At 40.6% G+C, this 25,101-nt stretch overlaps 1 protein-coding gene across 5 annotated transcripts in view; it reads left to right on the top strand.

The window, feature by feature from the left end:
• LOC126240775 (serine/threonine-protein phosphatase 6 regulatory ankyrin repeat subunit C-like) overlaps window positions 1-25,101 on the top strand; it is an 881,520-nt gene that overhangs the window by 628,146 nt on the left and 228,273 nt on the right. For all 5 annotated transcript variants that reach the window (XM_049947953.1, XM_049947951.1, XM_049947950.1 and 2 more), the window contains one exon: window positions 17,260-17,316. In XM_049947953.1, the coding sequence (XP_049803910.1) occupies window positions 17,260-17,316 (57 nt within the window). The remainder of the gene's footprint in view (window positions 1-17,259; window positions 17,317-25,101) is intronic.

Raw genomic sequence — 25,101 nt, 5'->3', positions numbered from 1 at the left:
CAGAAAGTTTCAGATTGATTATAAAATGGCAAGACAGAGATTTAGGAATCAAGTTTTAAATTGTAAGACATTTCCAGGGGCAGACATGGACTCTGACTGCAATTTATTGTTTATGAACTGTAGACTAAAACTGAAGAAACTACAAAAAGGTTGGAATCTAAGGAGATGGGATCTGGACAAACTGAAAGAACTGTAGGTGGTAGAGAGAATCAGAGAGAGCATTAGGGAACAATTGACAGGAATTGGGGAAAGAAATACAGTAGAAGAAGAATGGGTAGCTTTGAGAGCTGAAATAGTGAAGGCAGCAGAGGATCAAGTAGGTAAAAAGACAAGTGGTAGTAGAAGTTCTTGGTTAATAGAAGAGATGTTGAATTTAACAAATAAAAGAAGAAAATATAAAAATGCAGTAAATGAAGCAGGCAAAAAGGAGTACAAAAATCACAAAAATGAGATCAACAGGAAGTGCAAAATGGCAAATCAGGGATGGCTAGAGGACAAATGTAAGGATGTGGAGCATATATCAGTAGAGGTAAGAGAGATACTGCCTTCAGGAAAATTAGAGACCTTTGGAGAAAAAACAACCACCTGTATGAATATCAAGAACTCTGATGGAAAACCAATTCTAAGTACAGAAGGAAAAGCAGAAAGGTGGAAGGAGTATATAAAGTGTCTACACAAAGGAAATGCACTTGAGGGCAATGTTACAGAAATGGAAGAGGACATAGAGGAAGAGGAAAAGAGAGGTATGATACTGCGTGAAGAATTTGACGAAGCACTGGAAGACTTAAGTCAAAACTAGGCCCTAGGTGTAGACAACATTCCGTTAGAGCTATTGATATTGTTGGGCAAGCCAGCCATGACAAAACTCTACCATCTCGTGAGTAAGATGTAAGAGACAGGCAAAATACCTTCAGACTTCAAGAAGAGTATAGTAAATCTAATCCCAAAGAAAGCAGGTGATTACAGGTGTGAAAATTACCTAACTCTCAGTTCAATACGTCATGGATGCAAAATACTAACATGAATTCTTTACAGACGAATGGAAAAACTGGTAGAATCCAACCTTGGGGAAGATCAGTTTGGATTCTGTAGAAAAGTTGGAACACTGACCCTACGACTTATCTTGGAAGATAGATTAAGGAAAGGCAAACCTACATTTATAGCGTTTGTAGACTTAGAGAAAGCTTCTGGCATTGTTGACTGGAATACTCTCTTTCAATTTCTGAAGATGACAGGAATAAAATACAGGGAGGAAAATGCGATTTACAAATTGTACAGAAACCAGATGACTGTTATAAGAGTTGAGGAGCACAAAAGGGAAGCAGTGCTTGAGAAGGGAGTAAGAAAGGGTTGTAGCCTATCCCTGATGTTATTCGATCTGTATAATGAGCAACCAGTAAAGGAAACAAAAGAAAAATTTGGAGTAGGAATTAAAATCAATTGAGAGGAAATAAAAATTTTGAGGTTTGCAGATGACATTGTAATTCTGTCAGAGACAGCAAAGGACTTGGAAGAGCAGTTGAATGGAACAGATGGTGTCCTGAAAGAAGGATACGAGACGAACATCAACAAAAGCAAAACAAGGACAATGGAATGTAATCAAATTGAATCAGATGATGCTGAGGGAATTAGATTAGGAAATGTGACAATTAAAGTAGTAAATGAGTTTTGATATTTGGGGAGGAAAATAAATAAAATAACTGATTTTGGTCAAAGTAGGGAGGATACAAAATGTAGACTGGCTATGGCATGGAAAGCATTTCTGAAGAAAAGAAATTTGTGAACATCTAATGTAGATTTAACTGTCAAGAAGTCTTTTCTGAAAGTATTTGTATGGAGTGTAGCCAGGTACAGAAGTGAAACATAGACAATAAATAGTTCAGACGAGAAGAGAATAGAAGCTTTTGAAATGTGGTGCTGGAGACAAATGCTGAAGATAAGTTGAGTATTCACATAACTAATGAGGAGGTATTGAATAGAATTGGAGAGAAGAGAAATTTGTGGCACAACTTGACTAGAAGAAGGGATTGGTTGGTAGGGCATATTCTGAGGCATCAAGGGATCACCAATTTAGTATTGGAGGGCAGCGTGGAGGGTAAAAATCATAGAGGGAGACCAAGAGATGAATACACTAAACAGATTCAGAAGGATGTAGGTTGCAGTAGGTACTGGGAGATGAAGAAGCTTGCGCAGAATAGAGTAGCATGGAGACCTGTATCAAACCTGTCTCTGGACTGAAGACCACAACAACAACAACATGTTATCATAGGAAAAATACAGCTTAGACCACATTTTAACATAGTATGACATTCTTGATTAAAAATTGGCAATGGCATGGCCTTTTTTGTGGGAGAAGAGCCTCGGTAGTTCATTGAGCCTCACCTCCCCAGGAAATTTTGGCTAATGTTCTATATATACTTTTTATTTTTAATTGTTCTATTATTTACTTTTATATTGTTTTGCATATCAATATTGTCTTGTTCTGAGTTTATTGATGCATCTGAGTCAATGGTTGTTTTGTCATTGGGATCGTTTCATGTGTTGTGTTGTCTTGTAGGGTGATTTCCTATGTCCCATGTCATGTATGGTCAATTCAATTCATTTCAATTTTTATTATCACATAACATGCCTTATACAATCAAAGATTGTGACATAGGTGACTTGTCAATTTTACACTATATATAACAATACTAAAAATAGACAATAAACTAATAATATACATGGTGTAACATCTTCAAAGAGGTATTTTAATTACAATTATAATGCATTGTTACCATTCATGAAATCCTCTACACTATAGTAACATTTATCTTTCAGATATTTTTCCAGGTCTCTTTTGGTACCTTTTACATTTGGGTCATCCATATCTTTCCATATTTTATTTACAAATTTCATGCCCATATAGTATGGGGTTTTTTCATATGATTTTAAACAGTGGGTAGGTAACATGTAGCTCGTTCTATGTCTAGTATCATATTGATGAAAGAAGAATTTGCCCTCAAAAAGTTGTGGGTTTCTTTTCGTGGAAGTGAGAGTTTCATAGATGTATATGCTTGGAATGCTCATTAGATCCAGTTTTACAAATAAAGGTTTGCAGTGTTGCTTTGGTTTTGCTCCCACCATTGCTCGGATGATTCTTTTTTGTAGTCTAAAAGCTCTAAGTAAATTTGTTTTTTCAGACCCCCCAGAAAATTATATTATACCTAATGACTGAAACAAAATATGCATTATATACTGTTTTTCTTACAGCTAAATACTATAAATACTATACAAGATATTCATAATATATACAAGGCTATTCAGTCGACCCAGTATGTTTTCCACATGGCGACTCCATAACAGGTTTTTATTGACTAACACGTCAAGGAATTTGACACAGTCTGCTGTCTCTAATTTTTTGTCCATATACCTTATTTCACTTATAGACCGTGCAGATTGTTTTGTGGTAAAATGAACAATTTCTGTTTTTTGTAAAATTTAATGTCAAGTTATTGTTTTTGACCCATGCCTCCACTTCCCCAAGTGTTTGTTCAATATGATGAATTAGGTCTACCTCATTTTTACAACAGACTACAGCTGTTGAGTCATCTGCATAGAGGATAGTATCAGACTGGACCTGACATGGCATATCATTAATATAATATAGAAAAAGCAGTGGCCCTAATATTGAGCCTTGTGGAACACCTAATTGAGTGTTTTTCCAGCCAGAGAGAAATTTCTTGCCGTTGATGTTAATAAGTACTCTTTGTTTTCTGTTTGCCAAGTATGATGACATCCAGTTAAGAGATTTGCCTTGAAAACCATAGTGTGCCAATTTTTGGAGAAGCAGGTCATGATTTACTGTGTCGAAGGCTTTGGACAGGTCACAAAAGATGCCTGACACACACATTCTATCATCAAGACATCTGCTGACTTTTGTGACTAATTCATTTATTGCATGGACTGTGCTGCGGCCTTTTCTGAAACCATATTGATTGCCTAAGATAATGCTGTTAGATGAATTGTGATTTTCAATCTGATCACATGCAGCTCTTTCAAATATTTTTGAAAAAATTGGTAACAGTGAGATTGGCCTATAGTTGCCCAATTCATCTTGTTTGCCTTTTTTATGTATGGGCCGAACTTCTGCATATTTTAATCGATCTGGGAAACATCCCTCATCAAATGATTGGTTGATTATGAAAGAGAGTGGATATGCAATACTGTGACGGACTATTTTTACTATTTCAGTGGGGACCTCATCCCACCCCGCAGATTTTGAATTTTTTAGGGACATTATGATTTTGATGACATCTGAGATGGAAACATGAGTAAACTTAAAACATGTGCAATTGCTGTCTGTCATATTGGGCTTTGTATTTGGTGGTGAACAGTCACCAAATTTGTTACAGTTTATGAAAAAGTCATTGAATGATTCACAAATGGCACTGGGGTCTGTAACAGCTCTACCATTTATCACTATTTTAGAAGGGCATTTTCTCTCTGCCTCACTGCCAACTTCACTTCTTTTAACAGACCAAACAGCTTTTGATTTGTTTTTTGCATTTGAAATGAAGTTGTTATTTGCAGTACGTTTTGCTAGTTTAACTATTTTGTCAAATGTTTTTTTTGTATGTGCTTACATACTTAAGAAATTGAGGGCTTCGATTTACTTTTGCCTCCATATGCAGTTTCCTCTTAGTAGCACTAGACACTCTAATTCCTTTTGTTACACAGGATCTACTTTTTTGGGACCTGGTCCTCACTGTTACAAAAGGGAAGCATTCATTGAATATACCTATGGGGATAGCGTCGTAGGGTTGCCGATTCCAATGATGCACGCTACACCACATGTAATAAACACTGTTTTTATTTCTCGTAAGCACACATATACAGTTGTTTACATTCTGTATTCTCGGTACACGTCCGTACACTTTCGCCCGCGACCACAGACTAAGCAAAGAGCTTGCCAAAAACAAAGATATTAACCGCGACTTGGTCGATAGTTGCCACATTAGCCCCCCCCCCCCTAGAGTGTGGAGCACAACATAAATATTGGGGCATACATGTAAAGGGAACACCCAGGGGGGAGGGAGAGGGTGTTTAATCAGAAACCATACCTTACATTACATTACGTTAGTAATTGAAGTCTTCGAGCCAGCGAGGGGGGCGGATGGTCCTGCCTGACCGGGTGAATCCTCGTACAGCAGTTGAGGGATCTGGGGAGGGGATGGTGGGTTGTGAGGGGCCAGGATAGCGGATCTGAATGCCTGTGGCGGTACGTAGGACTTTGACCGTTGATGGGTCAGTACCAACAGGCAAGGGGACAGACTGGAGGAGATGAATGTGAGTTAAGTTGTCCCTGGGGAAGCTGGCTTGTTCGTAGAAGATGTACACATTACCCGGCTGTATAACAAAAAACACATTAGAGCTGCAAATAAGATCAGTGTTGACATTCACTACCACTTCCTGATACAGGTTGACAGAATCTCCACACGAGTCGTCATCGGTGACATCACACGCTCTGGGGCTGGTCCCTGATACATCACTGAATCCTAACAGGGGAGAGGCGAGGGGCTGCCTGTAGGAGGGTAAGTCATCACACGCATCACTCTGCATAGGAATGTCACACGCACCTGTAGCACTGTCACACGACTGGGAGTGGGGAACGTCACACGTGTGGGAATGGGCGTCGCTCATCCATGGACTGTCGGTAGATGCCTCATGCGAGGTGGGTGCAGCAGGGGATGGGGTCTGACTGGGTGGGGTATCGGGCAGTTCTCCCAGAGTCCATGCAGGTTTGAGGCGGCAGACGGATACCGTTTGAGGCGTGCTGTTAATGAGCACTTCGAACGTGTTGGTACGCCGTGATATGACTCTGTGCGGGCCCGTATATGGAGGTCTGAGTGCCGGTCGGATGGTGTCATCTCGCACCATGACATGAGTGCACGACGCCAAGTCCTTATGCAGAAATACGGGAGGGGGCGTGTGTGGTCGAGGAGGCGGCACGCGGATGTTAGCAATTAGCTCCTTGACCTGCCCGACGAATGTCGAGTCGCAGATTTGATCTGGAGGAAGTGAAGGCTCGACTAACTCTGCTGGGAGTGTGAGGGGTTCTCCATACAGTACCTCTGCCAGGGATGCGCCAAGGTCCTCTTTGTACGCGGCCCGAACGCCTAACATTACCCACGGTAAGGCATCGGCCCACTCACCTCCGTGGCACATCAGGGAAGCTTTAAGCGTTCGGTGCCAGCGTTCCACAAGCCCATTGTTCTGGGGGTGGTATGCTGTAGTCCTAAATCGTTTCACCCCACACAGTTCACAAAGCTGTCGGAAGAGGGCAGACTCGAACTGGCGGCCCTGGTCGGTGGTGACAGAGACTGGGCAGCCGAAGCGCGAGATCCACATTAACAGCAGGGCTCGGGCCACTGCATCGGCTGTGATATTAGTGAGAGGAATTACCTCTACCCAGCGGGTAAACCTGTCAATTGCGGACAGTATGTAACGGAAGGGGCCTGAGGGGGGTAAGGGCCCGACGATATTGATGTGTATGTGCTGGAATCTTCTTTTTGCCACATCGAACGTACCCATGGGGGGCTGTGCATGACGTCCTACTTTTGCGCGCTGACAAGCCACACATGCTCGTGCCCAACTGCGACACTGTTTTATCACCCCGGGCCAAACAAAACGTTCAGATACCAGATGTGCGGAGGCGCGAATGCCAGGGTGTGCCAAGTCGTGGATACTATTAAATTTGTCCCGGCGGAGAGGTGCAGGAATCACCGGGCGTATGCGTCCTGTTGAAATGTCGCACCAGATGGGTGATGAAAACCCAGGAAGTGTCCGTAACTCTAGTTTGAGTCCTGTTTTGATATCGGAACGCAATGCTGCGAGTTCAGTATCCTCTGTCTGCAATTTAGGGAGCTCACTGAGGTCCAGTTGTGAAGATAAAACCGACACCCGAGACAGAAAATCAGCGACGACATTGTCTGCGCCTCTGACGTAACGTATGTCATTCATAAACTGACATATAAGGTCCATATGCCTAAAACGTCTCGGGGATGAGTCCTTACCTGGGTTACGGAAAGCGTAAACCAATGGCTCGTGGTCGGTAAATACCACGAGATGGCGACCTTCGATATCGTCTTGGAAATATTTGATAGCAGCGTAAATAGCAAACAGTTCCCGGTCGAAGGTCGACCATTTACGTTGGGAAGCGGTCAGTTTGTGGGAGAAAAATCTGAGCGGCTGTACAACAGAACCCACGGATTGCTGAAGTACTGCCCCCACTGCTGTATCACTTGCATCTCTAGTAAGCGAGATGGGAGCATCAGGAATGGGGTGAGCAAGCGTAACAGCTGTCTGTAAGGCTGACTTTAGATTATCGAATGCGCGACGCATATCTGGAGTCCACGTGACCGCCCGAGACCCTGATGTGTTTTTTCCTGCGAGGGCATCCGTCAGTGGGGCTTGTATGTTGGCGGCGCGGGGAATATGTTTGCGGTAGTAATTTACCATTCCAAGGAAGCGGCGGAGGCCCTGAAAATCTTTGGGCAAAGGCACCGTACTAATGGCCTCCACCCGTTCAGTTAGGGGGCGGATGCCGTCGCCAGAAACTCTGTGGCCCAGAAAAGTGACACTGGTGCGGCGGAGTTGTGACTTAGTATTGTTCACTGCGATACCGTTTGCTTTTAATAGTTGGAGCACTGTATTTAAATGTTGTTCATGTTCCTCGAGGGAGGAAGAAAAAATTAACAAGTCATCCAGGTACGCATATGCAAAGTCCAGTTTTCCAACCAGCGAGTCGATGAACTGTTGCCACGTCTGTGCAGCATTTTTAAGGCCGAATGGCATAAACAAATACTCGAACAACCCGAACGGGGTGATGATAGCGGTCTTTTCAACGTCCTCAGGTGCCATTGGCAGTTGGTGGTACGCCTTATGACAATCGACTACACTGAAAATTTGTGCCCCATGCAGCTGGGAAGCAAAGTCTTGAATATTTGGGACGGGATAATTATCTAAAATTGTTCTGGCGTTAAGCGCCCGATAGTCACCGCAGAGGCGGAAAGTGTCATCTTTCTTAGGCACCAAATGAATGGGTGACGACCAACAACTAGAAGAAGGGCGGATAGTCTTATTATCTAAAAGTTCCTGAACAATAGCTTTAGCGTGTTTAAGTTTTTCCGGATTTAAACGCCTAGCCTTTGCACGTACCGGTGGGCCTTCTGTGGTATTTATTCTGTGGACAGTACCGTTATTGATCGCGAACACCAATGGGGATGCTGGACCAGCACCCGTTGCACTGTGACTAACCTGTAATGCACACGTGTGTGTGTCCAAGGCCGGCAGTTCAGCAGCGGTGGCGGTGATCCACTGGTAGTCCTTGTCGAAGAGCTCGGTGGGGTACCTGGTAGCGTCGTGGGTACAGCTTCCGTCCGGCAGTAGAAATGTCACGCGGCGTCGGCTGCCGGTGCGAGGAAGTGGTGCGGGGGTTGGGGGCGTGGCCGTGTGCGACAGCTGGGCGGTCCGCTTACGCGTGTCCGTGAGCGTGGCTTGCACGGCGGCGATGCGTAAGCGGAGGGCCCCATTGCTGTCCCGAAGTTCGTCGTTGTGTGATCTAAGAGAAAGCACTGCAACAGCAGTTTCCGCTAGCTCACACAGCAGAATGGCGCTTTCGGATGAGAGGGGTAAGATATCTGAACCGGTGGTACGGTCTCCCGAGTTAAAGGTTAGTGTACCTCGTTGTAGGTCGGGTGACAGTGCGTGGGCTAAGAGAAAATCTACCCCAAGCACGGGTTCATCCACATCCGCGATAACGAAAGTCCACTGTAAGGGCGTATTAATGTCCTGCAGTTTAAGGCTTAAATTCGTTATTCCATGAGAGCGGATCAGGGAATTACTGGCGGCTCGAAGCGGGGGGCAAGGCTGAAGCTCGAATTTAATACCTGCGGACAAAGGTATCACACTAACCTCGGCCCCCGTGTCAACTAGAAATGAAAGGCAAGACGCTGCATCTTTCACGTACAAGCGTCCTGGCGCGTGAGGAGAAGAAGTATTTAGGGATAGGCGTCTGTGCGGTTCAACGCGGCCCGTAGCGCCTGAATTGGGTCGCGTTATTAGTTTGGGAACGCGCATGGAGAACGACAGTTCTTAGCCGTGTCGCCAAAGCGGGAGTGGAAATAACACCAAGCGGGGCGGCGCGTGGCGTCGCCCGTCGTGCTGGTTGAGGTCGAAGCGGCAGTGGAGGGGGACTTGTTTGTAGTTCCCTCCGATGGCGACGCTGCAGTAGTGCTGGTAGGAGAGGAGTTACTGCGGCGGTTGCCAGGCGGCGTTGGCTCCGCGCGCATGCGTGGAGCGAGTCGTGCGCACTCTGTACTGCAGGATGGGAACTGCCGCGCAGGTGTGCCAACCCCTGAGGCCTGAGGGCACCCTGGGGGGGGTATGCGGGGGGGGGGGGGGGCAGAATGTTGTAAACCTGGTCTGCGATCTTCAGTTTGGCATCTAGTGGGGCCGAAGTTACATGTAGAAGGTGAAGTTGAACTTGCTGGGGAAGTTTCAGCAACCAGATGGTCCAAAGCGTAATGTCCGGCATGTGATGCGTGTCAATCATAGCGCGGAGATGACGCCAGAGTTGCGACGGGGACCTGGATCCCAGCGATTCCTGACTGATGAGGCGGATAGCTTCCTCTGGCGATGTGGATAGTCGCTCGAGGATGGTGTGTCGGGCGAACGCATATTTGTCCGTAGCGGGGGGCGAAGCCACAATGTCGCAGATCAGATCCAGTTCGTCATGGAGGTGACACAGTAAGCATAGGAACTTCGAATTGTCGTCGGCGATGCCGTGTAGCTGCAGGACGTGGTCGACCAAGGCAAACCATGTACGTGGGTGATCCTTGCGAAGGGGTGGTAGCTTCGGCCAACGGGTGGGAAAGTCTTGACGTAAATGTTTATCAGAAACTGTCTCTCCCTGTCCATAGTTCTGCAACATAATTGTCTCGGGTGCAGTAGCGGTGCACCAGCTTCCGCCACTGTCAGTGGCACGCGGCACGGTAGGCGCGGCTGGCTCGACCTTGGTCGAGAAATCAACGAATCGGGCGGTCGACGGAGTAATGCCGACGGGCGTAGAATGGACCGGCGCGGTAGAATCGACCGTAGTCGACCGATGTGCGGCGAACGACGGAATACAGTTTCCGGGCCCCTCCCCTACAGGTGCATTAAAATAGTTAAAATCACCTAATGTTTGTGGAACACACGCGGCAGGAACGGCGTGTGCCATCGGAAACACTCGTAAAGCGGACGCTGGTGGTGTAGGGGGGGTTGGTGCAAAATCCGGAGTTCCGGCAGAAATATGAACTCTCCAGTCTTGAGCGTCCGGCTCGATTTGTACAGTCACTGATTCGGGTGGAAAATTCACACTTGCACTTGGGAAACTTGTAAACATAGTCACTGGGGTTTGAGCACATTGTGTCGGCTGTTGAGCACTCGGAACACGTGGCTGTGGAATTGTATAAACACTGTCCTGTTGAGTACAGCTAGTAGAACTATTGCGGACGCCCGGTGGATAGTTGTAAAACCATGCCGAAGCGTCCGTTGGAACACTTAGTTGGCACGTGGTCGGTGTAGCAGGCGGCAAGCGCTCCATTATGTACTGTTCGACGGTCTAAGGTTTCGTTGTAGCACTCGCGAACAAAATTCGGGGTCACCAGTATGGGTTTAGCGTTGTAGGGTTGCCGATTCCAATGATGCACGCTACACCACATGTAATAAACACTGTTTTTATTTCTCGTAAGCACACATATACAGTTGTTTACATTCTGTATTCTCGGTACACGTCGGTACACTTTCGCCTGCGACCACAGACTAAGCAAAGAGCTTGCCAAAAACAAAGATATTAACTGCGACTTGGTCGATAGTCGCCACATACCCAAGAATTCAGTTAAAAAGTTATTGTAATTGTCACTTGTGGAAGTGTGTTTGGTGACTGTCCACTTGGTTTGGCTTAGTTTTTTGCAAAATACTTCCACATTTTCTTGACTGAAATTCCTACATCTTTTTGTTGTGCAGACTGAATTTTGCTTCGGTAGTGATACAAATAGTGCTTTATGGTCTGATACTCCTAAATCTAGAAGAAACTTTTCTTTTACATAATAATTATAACTACTTACAATATTGTCAATACATGTTGCAGAGCTTGCTGTAATTCTTGTATACTGATCGAAATTGAGATTTAGCCCATTTGTGGCTACCAGGTTCTTTAAGTGTGAAGAAAATTTGTCATCAGTCCTTACATCTATGTTGAAGTCAGCACATATAACCACTTTCTTGTACAGTTTCTCATATTTTAATTTATGTAGCAATGTATCAAACTTTTCTAAAAATACGGAGCTTCTATGGTACCCAGGGGTGCGATATATGCTGATAATTAGTGTGTTATACTCTTTAAGTTCTATACAACAACTTTCAAATGTGCCTTCTTCATTCAGATGGCTAAAATTCTGTCTGATATCATAGTCTACCGTGGAATGAACTAATATGCAAGAGCCTCCATACCCATTGGTCCTACAAAAGCTGGTAGCCACTTTATAACCTGTAAGTTTATTTAGGAGACTGATATTTTCAGATTTTAGCCAATGTTCATTAAGGCATATTACTTTCACAGATTGTTTCACACTTTCTAGCAAAATTTCTATATCATAAAGCTTCCTGATCATTCCTTCAGATCATTCCTTCAGACAGACCTCTTATGTTCAAGTGCATAACGAAATTACTACTGCATATATTATTAGGTAGAGGGTCTTTAAAACTAATTTGACTATAAAGTAACGGAACGTCCACCTGAATGTTGACTGCTTGTTCTGGATTCGTTGTTTTGGCCCAAATTCGGATAGAACTGGCCCCCTTCATCAGTTTCCCTGTGTGTGAGCATCTGGATGATGAGTAGGTACAGTTTTCTTGACGATAATTTCAGTCTTTGCTGTATGTTCTGAGGCTGGTTCTGGCACCTTCTCATCTTCTGGACGTGATGTTCCTGTTTGAGCTGGCGCTGTGGCTGCGATTTTGAAATTGTTTTCTCGTTTATCCATTTCCTTGGTCGAAACTGGTTGCACAGCAATTGGTTTTCTTGCAACGTCATCGTCTTTTTGTATTAATTTCGCTAGCATTTTGCCAACGTATGACTTGCCAGCGTTATTATAATGTAGTCCATGTTTCGTAAACAAATCTCTTGCATCTGGAAGATCAAGAAATGTTACATTTTGTTGGGACTTGCATATTTTGTAGAACTGTCTGTTTACTTTTGCAAGCTCCAGATTTACAATGGAATTGTCTTGCAGGTCGTATCTGTGAGGCAAACTAGTAACTATGATGTTCGGAACTTTCAGATCAAGTAATGTAGTTTTTAAACACTGGGTCGCATGTTTACTCTCATTTCTGTATACATCATTACTTCCACCCATGATTATGATGGCATCATTCTTAGATAGCTCATTACGTGAGTTGCTGCTCTTAATTATCTCAGTCAAAGGTGCACTGGGTTTCGTCATACCTGTTGCCGTGAATAACGTACTGTACTCATTTATTTTTTCGGCAATTTTCTTGGCGTGGCTATCACCAAGTACAACAACTCGTCATTTGATGTTCACTGGTTTATTTTTCGTATTAGATGTTTTCTTGGCTGCGCACTCGATTGGAAGTTTCGTCACTGATTTTTGTTCGTCATTGTTCTTTGTCTTATCACAGTCTTCATCTAGTGTTGTGAATTTATTTGCTTGCGGTATCGCCGGAACTGTACACACTGTCTGTTTGTTTGTTTTTTTCGGCAAACGCCACGTTTTTTGTGCAGAACGACGGTTAACAACACTGTCTTGTGCTAGACGATGATCTCGCTCTATCTCTTTGTATTTCGTTTCCAGTTCTTGATATTTCTGCCGAAGTTCTTCATATTTCGTATTTATAGTCATTAAATCCTCTGTAAGCACACTTATTATTTTTTCTTTTGATTTTATCGTGTCCATTACCTCGTTTTTCGTGACACTCACAACGCACTGACAGCATGTCCAATCATGTTCGTCTTTTATATATTTTAGATTCACTTTAACACATTTGTCGTGATACCACGACCTGCACTGGATGCATAGGATACCTCTCTTTACCTTTTTTACGCAGATTTTACACACGTCACTATCACTTTTTAAGGAAACTGAGACATCGTTACAGAACAAAATTTCATTCGGCGCCATCTTTTTACTGTGTGGATTGCTTGTGAAATTTTGTCTGTGATGGTGTTTGTTCTAACCAATCATCCGGCTTTCATATCTTTTGTCATATGTCATTGTCATGCTGTTGTGGTCATATGTGTCCAAACATGTTACAATATAATGTGTGTGTTCCACTGTGCCGATTTCTCCATATGTGCATATCTCTGTGTCTTTTAGTCCAACATGATAGAGATGCTGTGGGTAAGGTCCATGCTCTATGAGAAACTGGACCATACCACTTGTCAGATCTATATATTTGATGCTCATTCATTCTTAGATGTTTGGGAAGAATGTGTGTACTCTGCGGCCTTTGTCTGTTGTATCCCATTCAGTATGCCAGATGTCATTTTGCCATTAATTAAGTTGTTTCTTGTCCATTATTTGTTGGCCTGTAATTTCGTGTACTTTGTCCTGTGATCCCTTTTTCATCCAGCATCCTGCAACTCTGAAACATATGGTAATGTCTATTGGGTACACCCAGGACAATGTATAATGCCTTTATAGATATTGTCCCAAATGCGCCTGATATTCTAAAAAGGATGCTTCTCTGTCCATATTGTACTGTTGTATTGTGTGACAGATATGGCGGGCCCACGCGCTGGCTGCAAAGCTCAGAATGGAATCAAACAGGGCAATATGGTAGGTCGTATCATATGTAGTGGTAGTCTAAACTGTGCAGCATTGAGTCTGGCTAGTTTATGCATCAATTTCATCACTTTGTCAGTCACGAGTTTTACATGTTCTTTGAATGAGAGTTCTCCATCAAAATACTCTGAGATATCTTGTAATAAATTTTTGTTGTATGGTGGTATAGTCAAGTCTGATTGTTGGATTTCTTTGTAATGCCTCCTTCAGCAGTATGCAGGCAATTGTTTGACTGCTATTTGAAATTTGTTGTTGTTGTTGCACCAGTTATTTACTTTTTCCAGTATCTGTATTGCCATTGGTTCAGAAATTCTCTTGAGTTGGCCAATGTAATCACCATTATGTTGTCTGTGTACGCAATTACCCCTGTCATGCTGTTGTCCTCATCAAAAGTGTTTAAAAGAGGTTGTATAGCAGTGTCCCAGAATACAGAACTGCATAAGGACCCCTGTGGGCAGCCCTCTGTTATTCTTTCGATGATCCTCTGATGGCCTGCATGCCATTCTGCAACTCTATTTTTGCAGTAGTCTAGGAGACTATAATATAACGATGTGGGTATCTGTGTTTCCCGAAATCTTGCAAATAGTGCAGGCCACCAGGCATTATCAAAGGCACTGGCTATATCAATTAGGCTCACATCTTCATATTTGTCTTGTGTCATTTGTATTGTCTGCAGTGCATTGTTAATGGCATCTTATATAGATTTCTATGGTATAAATGCAAACTGATGGGGTCTAAAGCTGAAGAGCTGTCTGTGTGACTGACATCTGTTGCACAGCAGTCCCTTCTGGACCTTGGACAACCTGTTTATCAAGCATATTGGTCTATATGTCTTCAGATTCATCATATCTCTGTCCTCAGTTTTCTTGATGATTACTGCATTTGCAGATTTACATGTTGTGCGTATCTTGCATTGTCGTAAGGCATCATTCAGTGATTCAGTCAGAAATGGTATGATCTGTAGTGTTGTATTCCTGAAAGTTCCTAGGTGAATTCCATTGGGGCCTGTGGCTTTTTTGTATTTGAGTTTGTTAACTGCCAGGGAAACCTCCAAAGGGACTGACTACTTGGTCAGTAGCTTAGTTAGTTCCAATTAGTTGGTGGAGATTGCCATATTGTTTTTGATCCTGAATTGGGTCATTGTCTGGGAGAAGGTTTTGTACAAGGTATCCTGCGGAACTTCTCCAGTATCGGGTAGTGGAGCCATCTTGTTGTCTCAGTGTGGACAGTAGAAATGGTGATTTGATTTTGTGAGTCTGCAGTTTGTATGGTTCTCTCTGCATATTATTTTCTAACTGACTCCACACATAGTTGTCCCAGTGGTCCTGTCTTGTCTTGTTAAGTTTGGTGTCTTTAGCATTGTGATGGATTTGAAATCTTGTTTCCCATTCTTATGCTGTTTTTGATCTTTGATAGTCATTTTTGTCTCATGAGTCTTTCTGGAGTATTCTCAGCATTGTGGACCATGGCATTCCCTGCTTACATTTTTTGTTTGCTACTGCAGCTGGTTGGGCTTTTTGTAATATATCTGTCATGTGTAATCACTACTACAATGCATAGGATAGAGAGGTGAATTATTGATCTCCTCACTCAGAGTCTGCCAGTTTGCTCTATGCAGCAGCAACCATGGGTGCTGTGTTGTATATGTGTTTGTGTCAGTAGTGGTTGATGTGTTTGTGAATATCACATTGTGATCACTATATGTGACTTTTTCTAGGACACGCGCATTTACAATGTGTGTGACTGAGTTTTCATTTACAAGACTAATTTCAGTGTTACTGGTTCCACCTGCATATCCACAGAAGGTTGATGGTTGTCCTGCTTCATTCAGTATGAGAAGGTTGCAGTCATTTATTGCGTTTACAGTGTCCTGTTCTCTGGTGTCCATTCTGTCAGCATGCCAGAGGGTTGAGTGCGCATTGATGTTGGTGTCTATCAGTAAGTGTCTGCCTCTGGTGAACCGTGTTATCTCTCATATTTTATTTGTGAGCGGTTCTATTTCAAGTGAGTATTGAGCATACCTGGAAGAGATTATCTTCCCTGAGCAGTATGATTTCTATTGTTACTTTGTGTTTGGTGTTTCGCTGAGTAATTTGTGCAACTGTTATCTGTATGTTTTCAAGCACAATTGTTGCCTTTGCATGTGTGGAACCTATTGTTACAGCGTATTGTCTCAGAGTGCCAGGTATATTCCCATTGCGCACGTATGGTTCTTATTGACAAATTATATCAGCTGCTTTGTCCTCTGTTAGTTTAATTAGCTATGTTCCCACTAAGGTCTTTCTCATGTAGTTTAAGTGCATACGTTTCATTTTGTTGGTGGATGTTTTGAATAGGTATAGCTTTTATATCCTACCTCTTTAGGGTCATAGTAAACATCCACGTGTGCCCTTACAAAATCCTTATAAATTCATTTCCAGTCCATTCTGCCACCCATTCTTGAGCATGTGCCTGTCCCAGGAGTTTGATTAAGATCTTGTGGTCTGTAGTGAGATTTGCCATTTGGAGTATCATTCTATCAATTTGTTTGGTGGCTGGTATACATGTTTTATCCCCTTCTGGATATTCAAAACATATTACCATTCTTAGGGATGTTTGTAAAATGTCTTTATTTTCTAATCTGCTGAGAGATGGGTTACTTCAAAGTTCTTTGTATATTAATTCTCTGTTGTCTGTTGTACTTTGTTAGTTGTCTTTATTACATGATGCTTCATTTCTCATCGTGTGTAATTGATAGAGGAAACAGAGAAGATACGAAGAAGAGCAGCACATTTTATTAAAGGTTCATTTAGTAAGTGCAAAAGTATCACAGAGATGCTGCGCTAACTCTGTTGGCAGATGCTGCAAGAGGGGCTTTCCACATGATGGTGTGGCTTACTGTTAAAGCTCTGAGAGCATGCATTCCTGGAAGAGTCAACCAGTATATTACTTCCTCCTATGTATATGTCATAAAAAGACCATGAATATAAAATCAGAGAGATTCAAGCCCATACAGAGCCTTACCAGCAATCATTCTCTCTGTGAAATGTTTGCGACTAAAACAGGAAAAGAGGCATGTCACACTGGCACACGAAGCACTCTCCTGCACACACAGTGAGGTGCCTTGCGGAGTATGGATGTAGATGTATAATCAGCGGCCACCTATATTTATTTTTGTTGAAATGAAAGGATTGGTAATAACTAAAAGCCACAGCTGTGTGGCTATTCACACTCATTTTTATTGAAATGAAAGACTCAGTGGCATCACACTGCTGCTAGGACTAGCTTGCTATACTCCAAAGTAGTGTGAAAAAGACAGCATGTAGAAAAATGTAAAATAATATGACAATTAACTATAGATTATTTTTCTGTTAAGTTGTTACTAATTTTGTTTCAGAAAGATGGTGTCATATATATTCACTGGCGCAGTATTTCAGATGGATATGTAAACAAGGTAAGTTTCAAAATGTTTGGACTTTGTAATCATAGCATTGCAAGAAAGACAAAATAATCCTGAGTAAAATTGTCTTGGGGTCCCAGCTGTGTTAATTGGTTATATGTGCATGAGTTTTTGGCTGAACTCTGGTCACCCAACGTCAAGTGGTAGCTGTGTCATCACTGGTTTCTTCCTTATACAACCATGATACTGAACGTTATGTGACTGGTGTCAAACCATGACTGTATAAGGCAGTGTGTTTGTATAATTGTCGTGGTAGAGTTGCTGTACGTGGTTTAGTTCTTGTGGCAAATTTTTGCCAACAAGGACAGCTACTGTTTGATGACCCAAAGTCCACAGAGCAGTGCATTTTTGGGCCAGATGGTGGTGGCTGAAAGCATGCAAATACAAGTCTTTGTGAGTCATTTACTGTATACACTGTGGCCAAGACTTTGAAATGGAATAAGACATTTGTACATTGCGCAGTTGATTCCTGTTACTGGCTGTCAGCACCAGACACCAAACAAAAGTGACTGACTGGTGAGTATTGAGAGGCCAATAGGGATATTGGGATGTCAAGGGGGAGAGTAAGAAGTGGAGTGTGTGATTGGAACTGGAATGAGAGGTCTTTGCAGAATCAGAATGCGATTTAATGTATTTTTCATAATTTGGTTTCATGTGTGGCTATTTGTTTTGTTTAGTGAAAGAAGTGTACTTGATGTACAACTAGCTTTTGAGTATTAAATGCTGTAACTATAATTACAGATGTGAAATCACAAAATTATGCAATGAAATTTATTGCTATGACCATCAGGCAGCTTGTGATTGATGCTCCTAAAGAAAAATATGGTCTTTGTCAAATTAACCATGAAAATGTTCTTATGGCAATTTAATTATTTCAGAAACCTATTCATTTCTGATTAAATTTACTGAACAATGATGATAACTTGTGTTTTGTAATTGTTGAAATTTGGAAGTTATTAACCAGCAGTTTACTGTAAGTAACAAATAACTTATTTAACTTAGCAGTTCCCCAAAGAAATGGTAACTACAAAAGTAAAACATACATGAACAAAGGAAGATTATTGGCAGTTGTGAGGTTTTAATTATTCATTGTATTTGCATACATTATTTTGAGTAAATTTAGTTAAGTTTTGAACTTAATTTTTATTGAATTAATGTTATTTTCTGTATTTTTCTGTGTTATTACTTAGCAACTGTACAAACATTTGTTCATTTTGGATTGGCAGAAGTGTTTTTTTTTTTTTTGGGTTGGAGTATTGTGTAGTGTGACTGAATTCTTTTATCATCACCCACTTACCAAGTTGGGACCGCTCCTTAGGACTAGGAGTGTTGTAATTGTGAATCCATGACCTGAACCTGACATTGGAATAGTGTAGTTGTGTCGGTACGGAGCAGAGTGGTGACAGTACAGAGAAATAAGTTAACTGTCAGGTGGAGGATAATTATTTAAGTGGTGATAATTGTGATGAATGGATAAAATATGAGACATGGAGAATATTAAAAAGTGGAGATTGTAATATAAAGGGTGTAGAGCATTCAGGAAAGGCAAAATTAAAAGAAAATCTGAAGATGAAGGCACAGGAGATTAAGAAGAAAGGTTAAAAATCAAGTATGTAGAGGGAAAAAAATATTAAAATAGAGAAGCAGTGAAACCCTGAAGAGAAGTGGGTAAAGCTGAACCTAGAAGTGGGGAGCAATTTACAGAGGGAATAGTATTTATGATGCAATTGCTGCAGAAGGTGCTTCACAAGGAAATGCAACAGCTAGTGATCAGAAATGAAAGCATCATTAAGAAGACAGGCAGTAAAAAGTAAGACAATGTTAGTAAGGAAATAATGGAGAAAATAGATGAAGTTATGCTCACAGGATTTATTCACTAAACATTTGAAAGAATAAATGAAAGAAGATGTTACAAACTTTAAGGAAGAGATTGGCAAAAATCTTTTAAGTAAGGAAGGAAATACAGGAGGCAAAATAAATTAAAGAAGATGAAACTGGAATTAAAGCAAGCTTTCAAGAAATCCATGGGAATGTGGAGAAGGTAGAAGAACAACTGGGTAAATTAAAGGAATTGATTGGAGGAGCAAACTAGTGAATGTATGAAAAGGAAATTGATTGTTGAAAAGATGTAAGAGAAATTAGACAAGAAGAGAAAGTCATAAAGACAGGTTTAAGAATGTTTATCAAGGGGGTATCTCTGCAATGTGCAGTGGTGGTAGTAATATTTTAAATAAAATGAGTCTGTAGAGTTTATCAGAAAAGAGATTGGCAAGTGTATTGTAAGAGAAAATTAAAATTAAATTATGCTAGTGAAGATATACAGTGGAATTTTGAGCAGATTGGTCTTGAGGAATATGATATTGGGGATCAAGAAACAAAGTGAAATTGGGAACAAAGTTTCAGAAGTTAAAAGTATTAATGAGGAACAAAAATATCATGAGGAAATATTGGTAAGTATTTTCTAAGAAACATGATGCTGTTTCATTATACAGCCAAAAGGCAACTGGGGAGGAACTGTAGAGGATGTTAGATTGGAACATTATAGAAAGAGGCTGAGTCCCTATAGTGATCCTATTGTCATTGTGCCAAAGAAGGATGGAAAAGTAACAAATATTGATTTGGGATTATCAGACCATAATGCTCTTGTCCTCAAAATTCCTTCAATGCCACTGCAAGAGAAAAAAGTGTACTTCATGTATAAAAGAAAATTTTCCACTGAAAACTATGTAGAATTTACAAATATCCTAACTAGTGAGTCTTGTGCAGAACTGCTGTCTCTAACAAATATGAATGATGCATATAACACTTTTTCTTCAATTTTCATGGGATATTTTGAAATGTGCTTTCCAAAGAAGCTGTAAATAATCATATCACATCACAATACAAAGCCAAGTTCTTGGATCACAGTTGGCATCAAAACTTGTTGTGCAATCCTAAAGAGACTAAATTCTAAATTGAAGACATCTACAGATCCATAGTTCATAGTATATGTTAAGAATTACAAGGGGGTTTATCAAAAAGTAATTGCCAAGGCAAAATTTATGAGTAATGGAAACTTAATAAGACAGTCTAATAACAAATCAAAAGCCATGCGGGGTATTATGCAGACTGAAACACAAAAGAGATGTGAAGACCAGGATATCATTCTCAAAAACATATAAAATGTCAATATTAAAAAACAAGATTTGCCAAATTACATCAACAATTATTTCATAAATGCAACAACTTCATTAAGCTCAAAATTTACAAACCAAGAAAAACCTGAATTTACAAAAGATGTTTGTAGCATGAGGATAGATCCAATAGCTGAACATGAAGTGTTCAAAGTAATAAAAAGCTTGAAAACTAAAATGTCAGCAGGAATAGATGAGGTGCCTGTTTATATCATAACAATGGCAGCTGCACAAATCGCAAGGACCTTGGCAAACACAGCCAATTTATCATTTAATGAAGGAGTGTTTCCGGAAAGTATGAAAATGTCAAAAGCGAAGCCATTATTCAACAATGGCGACAAGCATAAGGTAGAAAACTATTGACCAATATCGCTCCTTCCATCATCTTCCAAAATAATAGAAAAATTAATGAGGCACAGAATCAACAAATATCTAAATGACTGTAAGTTACTAAACAGAAATCAATATGGCTTCCAGGTAGCTAAAAATACAGAAACAGTACTAATGTGCTACATTGAACAAATAATCAAAAATCTAGAAAAAGACAACAGCATAATAACAATAAATTTAGATCTCTCCAAAGCATTTGACATTCTTTTAGAAAAACTGAAAGTATTAGATATTCAAGGGACAGGGAAAAAGTGGTATGGAAAAAAAAAGTGGAAATAGGAGTGCTGCAAGGCAGTATTCTAGGTGCCTTACTGTTCCTTGTCTACATAAATGACTTTCACATCTCAGATGCAGCAGCAAAGGCCATACTATTTGCAGATGACACTTGTGTGATTATAGGTGCACCAAAGCAAATGCTGAAAAAACTACTGATGAAGTAATAAAGAATGTCCACATTTGGTTCAGTGCAAACTGTTTGACATTAAATGCAAATAAAACAAATTATATGCAGTTTTGGAAAACGTGTCAAAATGTAAATCTTGATCTGTTGTTGGGTGTCAAGGCCATAGACAGAGTGGCATCAACAAAATTGCTGGGGATTCATTTAGATGAAAATTTTAATTTTAATGATCATGTAATGAAACTTGTGCAGAAACTTAACTCAGCTTGTTTTGCTCTTAGAATTATTGCAAATGTTTTTATTGCAGACGGTGACAGGACAGTATATTTTGGCTATTTTCAGTCTCTTGCAACATACAGAATAATATTTTGAGGTTCCACCACTTGCCGTCTAAAAGAAATCTTTCTGTTACAGAAAAGGGCTATCCGAATAATGACACACAGTCATCCACAGACACAATGCAAACCCTTATTCAACAAGCTTAAAGTACTAACAATACCTTTCTGATATATATAAAAATGTGTTTTATATGTTACGGCCCACCTTGCTGATTTTCAGACAAATGCCGACTTGCATAACTACAATACTCGAAATAGCTCAGCACTCCATACTCAGTGAACAAAAAGAACACACGTATAAAGGCATGTGAGCCATATTGGTACAACTCTACAACATACTGCCAGCCAACAAGTGAAAGTTAGAGAGTGAAAACAGATTTAAAGTAGAATTTAAAGAATTTCTACTTGAACAGTGTTTTTACTCAGTAAATGACTATTTAGGCCAGTAAATAATTCTTAAATGTTTGTATTAAGGCAAAACTGAAAACATTGCCTTTCATCCCCTAAAGTTTCTGTTAATTTTTTAAATCTGATGGACAGCTGTTGAGTGTGGTAAAATCTTTACTGAATTATTGTAGTGGATACAAGGGCTTCCTGTTTGTTGTTGTTGTCTTCAGTCCTAAGACTGGTTTGAGGCAGCTCTCCATGGTACTCTATCCTGTACAGGCTTCTTCACCTCCCAGTACTTCCTGCAACCTACATCCTTCTGAATCTGCTTAGTGTATTCATCTCTTGGTCGCCCTCTACGATTTTTACCCTCCACGCTGCCCTCCAATGCTAAACTGGTGATCCCTTTATGCCTCAGAACATGTCCTACCAACCGGTCCCTTCTTGTCAAGTTGTGCCATAAACTCCTCATCTCCCCAATTCTATTCAATACCTCCTCATTAGTTATGTGATCTACCCATCTAATCTTCAGCATTCTTCTGTAGCACCACATTTCAAAAGCTTCTATTCTTTTCTTGTCTAAACTATTTATGGTCCATGTTTCACTTCCATACATGGCTACACACCATACAAATACTTTCAGAAACGACTCCCTGATCCTTAAATCTATACTCGATGTTAACAAATTTCTCTTCTTCAGAAACGCTTTCCTTGCCATTGCCAGTCTACATTTTATATCCTCTCTACTTCGACCATCATCAGTTATTTTGCTCCCCAAATAGCAAAACTCCTTTACTACTTTAAGTGTCTCATTTCCTAATCTAATTCCCTCAGCATCACCCAACTTAATTCGACTACATTCCATTATCCTCATTTTGCTTTTGTTGGTGTTCATCTTATATCCTCCTTTCAAGACACTGTCTATTCCGTTCAACTGCTCTTGCAAGTCCTTTGCTGTCTCTGACAGAATTACAATGTCATCGGCGAACCTCAACGTTTTTATTTCTTCTCCATGGACTTTAATACCTAATCCGAATTTTTCATGTTTAGGGAAGACAAAAGTAAAGCCTTAGGGCAAACAGACTATGCAGTTACAATACTGTTAGTATACATGTATAAAAAGTTGTATTACTGTGTCTTGTATGACCAAGTATTGTTCCTCGTACATTTTTTTCGTGCAATTTTGTGTGTGTTATTCTTTGTACTACTTAATGTAAAATTTTGTATGTTCCTTTTGCACATATTGTTTTCCACAAATTTACATGTACTTTTGGACAACATCCATACAATATTTATTGTCTATGGATGGATAAATAAATAAATAAATAAAATAAAATAAATAAAAAATGTTGGGTTGGTATTAGATGCCAGGAGACTTAACCAGATTGTTCAAGTGAAAGCTAAACTCCCTGAAAACAGGTATAAGATTTTGCAGACTTAACTTGTGGATATTGGCAAGCTTCCTTGCTAAAGAAGGCAGGATATAGACATCATTTATCTAGAACAGAAATTGTTATCAATACAAGATGGTTCCATTTGGATTAAATATAACAGTATCAGTATTTATCAAGGCAATGAAAGGTGTGCTGGGAAAGGAATTAAAGACAAAGATTACTACTTATTTGGATGAGCTGTTATTACTACTAAGACTTGGGAGGATCATTGTCATATTCTATGTGAACTGTTTCAAGCCTTAGTAAAAGGAGGAATGACTTTGAAATTATCAAACACTGGATTTCTTAACAAGAAAAATGTCTAGAACATACAGTGCCTGGTGCTACAATTTGAGGTGATCCTGTGAAAATAAGAGCAGTTAAGTTTCCAAAACCAAACAACCAGAAAAAAAAAACTTGTATGAAGTCCTCAAAAATTCTAATATTTTTTTGCTTGGCCACAAAACTGTTATAGACCATAAATTGTTAACTTGCTTGATGAATTGAATATTGAATCTTTGATAGTTAAGAAGATGGTCATTATTTAGTCTGCAGTTCAGTATAGAAATCTGCCACATAAATGGACCAGCAAATGCAATATCAGATGCTCTACTTCAGATTACCTTTAGGTTTCGAAGAAAGGAAACTGAAGTACATGCACATCCAAGGATTTATTTTTGAAGAGAGTTAAGTATGAAAAGGAATTTCCAAACATTTATGAAGATGAATTCTTAAGATCATTTAAAGTGTATTTAGGAAAGCCAGATTATGAGAAAACAGAAAAGTTCTACACAGTGCATCAGTGCACTACGGAGGAGATGGCAAAACCATCTTGAGGGGGACAGTGACTGTGATGTTGATGGCAGCCACATTTTCAGGATCTGCACATCCCAAGGGAAAGAAGAAGCACCTCCCAAACAGAACAGAGTGGAAAATCCAAGAATGGGTGCTGGCAGCAGCAGTGACTGGAACCTGAAACAAAGCTGAAGGTTAGTGACATGAAGATGGCTGGAAAGAAAGAGAGACCTGCTCAGCCATAATTTCTGAGGAGTGAACCTGGCAAACAAGAACCATACACGTTCATTGTCAAGAAAGGGCACTCTAGTGTTTTCCTGACAACTGGAGACTGTGTGGTACTGGTGTGCAAGACACACTTCTCTCGCAGTTGACTTACGCATTGTGCGCAGCTGATCTTTTTCTCAGGGCAGATGATTGCATCAAATTTACCCCAAAATTCTTGAAGCTCTACATATCCCTCCCCATCTCGAACACGTGATATTTTTCACATATTCATTCTATACATTAATATTACATAAGATGGCAATTCTTTATCTTTTAACATTACCATGCATATTTTACGACAGTTACAAACTCTGAACCCTCCAATCCATGTAGAGAGTTAGCTCTGTTTTCTATTCCTCTTCCAATCATAAATTACAGGTGTATATGATTGATGAATACTCTGCCATTTCGTTCTTACTTCCCGTAATACTTTTTCTAAATATGTACTTATTCATTACATACTTTAATCTGGAGGAACTCTGGGTAGAATACAAGTGTTCCCTTCTTGGATATTTGTAAACCTGACAAGGCTAGTGGAATAGAGAATTCAAACTTATCAGAATAATCTCTATATACGTGTGACTTCTGTCATGATA

This window comes from Schistocerca nitens, chromosome 1 (assembly GCF_023898315.1).
Source record: "Schistocerca nitens isolate TAMUIC-IGC-003100 chromosome 1, iqSchNite1.1, whole genome shotgun sequence".
Lineage (NCBI taxonomy): Eukaryota > Metazoa > Arthropoda > Insecta > Orthoptera > Acrididae > Schistocerca > Schistocerca nitens.
The sequence above is the reverse complement of the archived record's forward strand: the minus strand, read 5'-3'. Positions and strand labels throughout refer to the sequence as shown.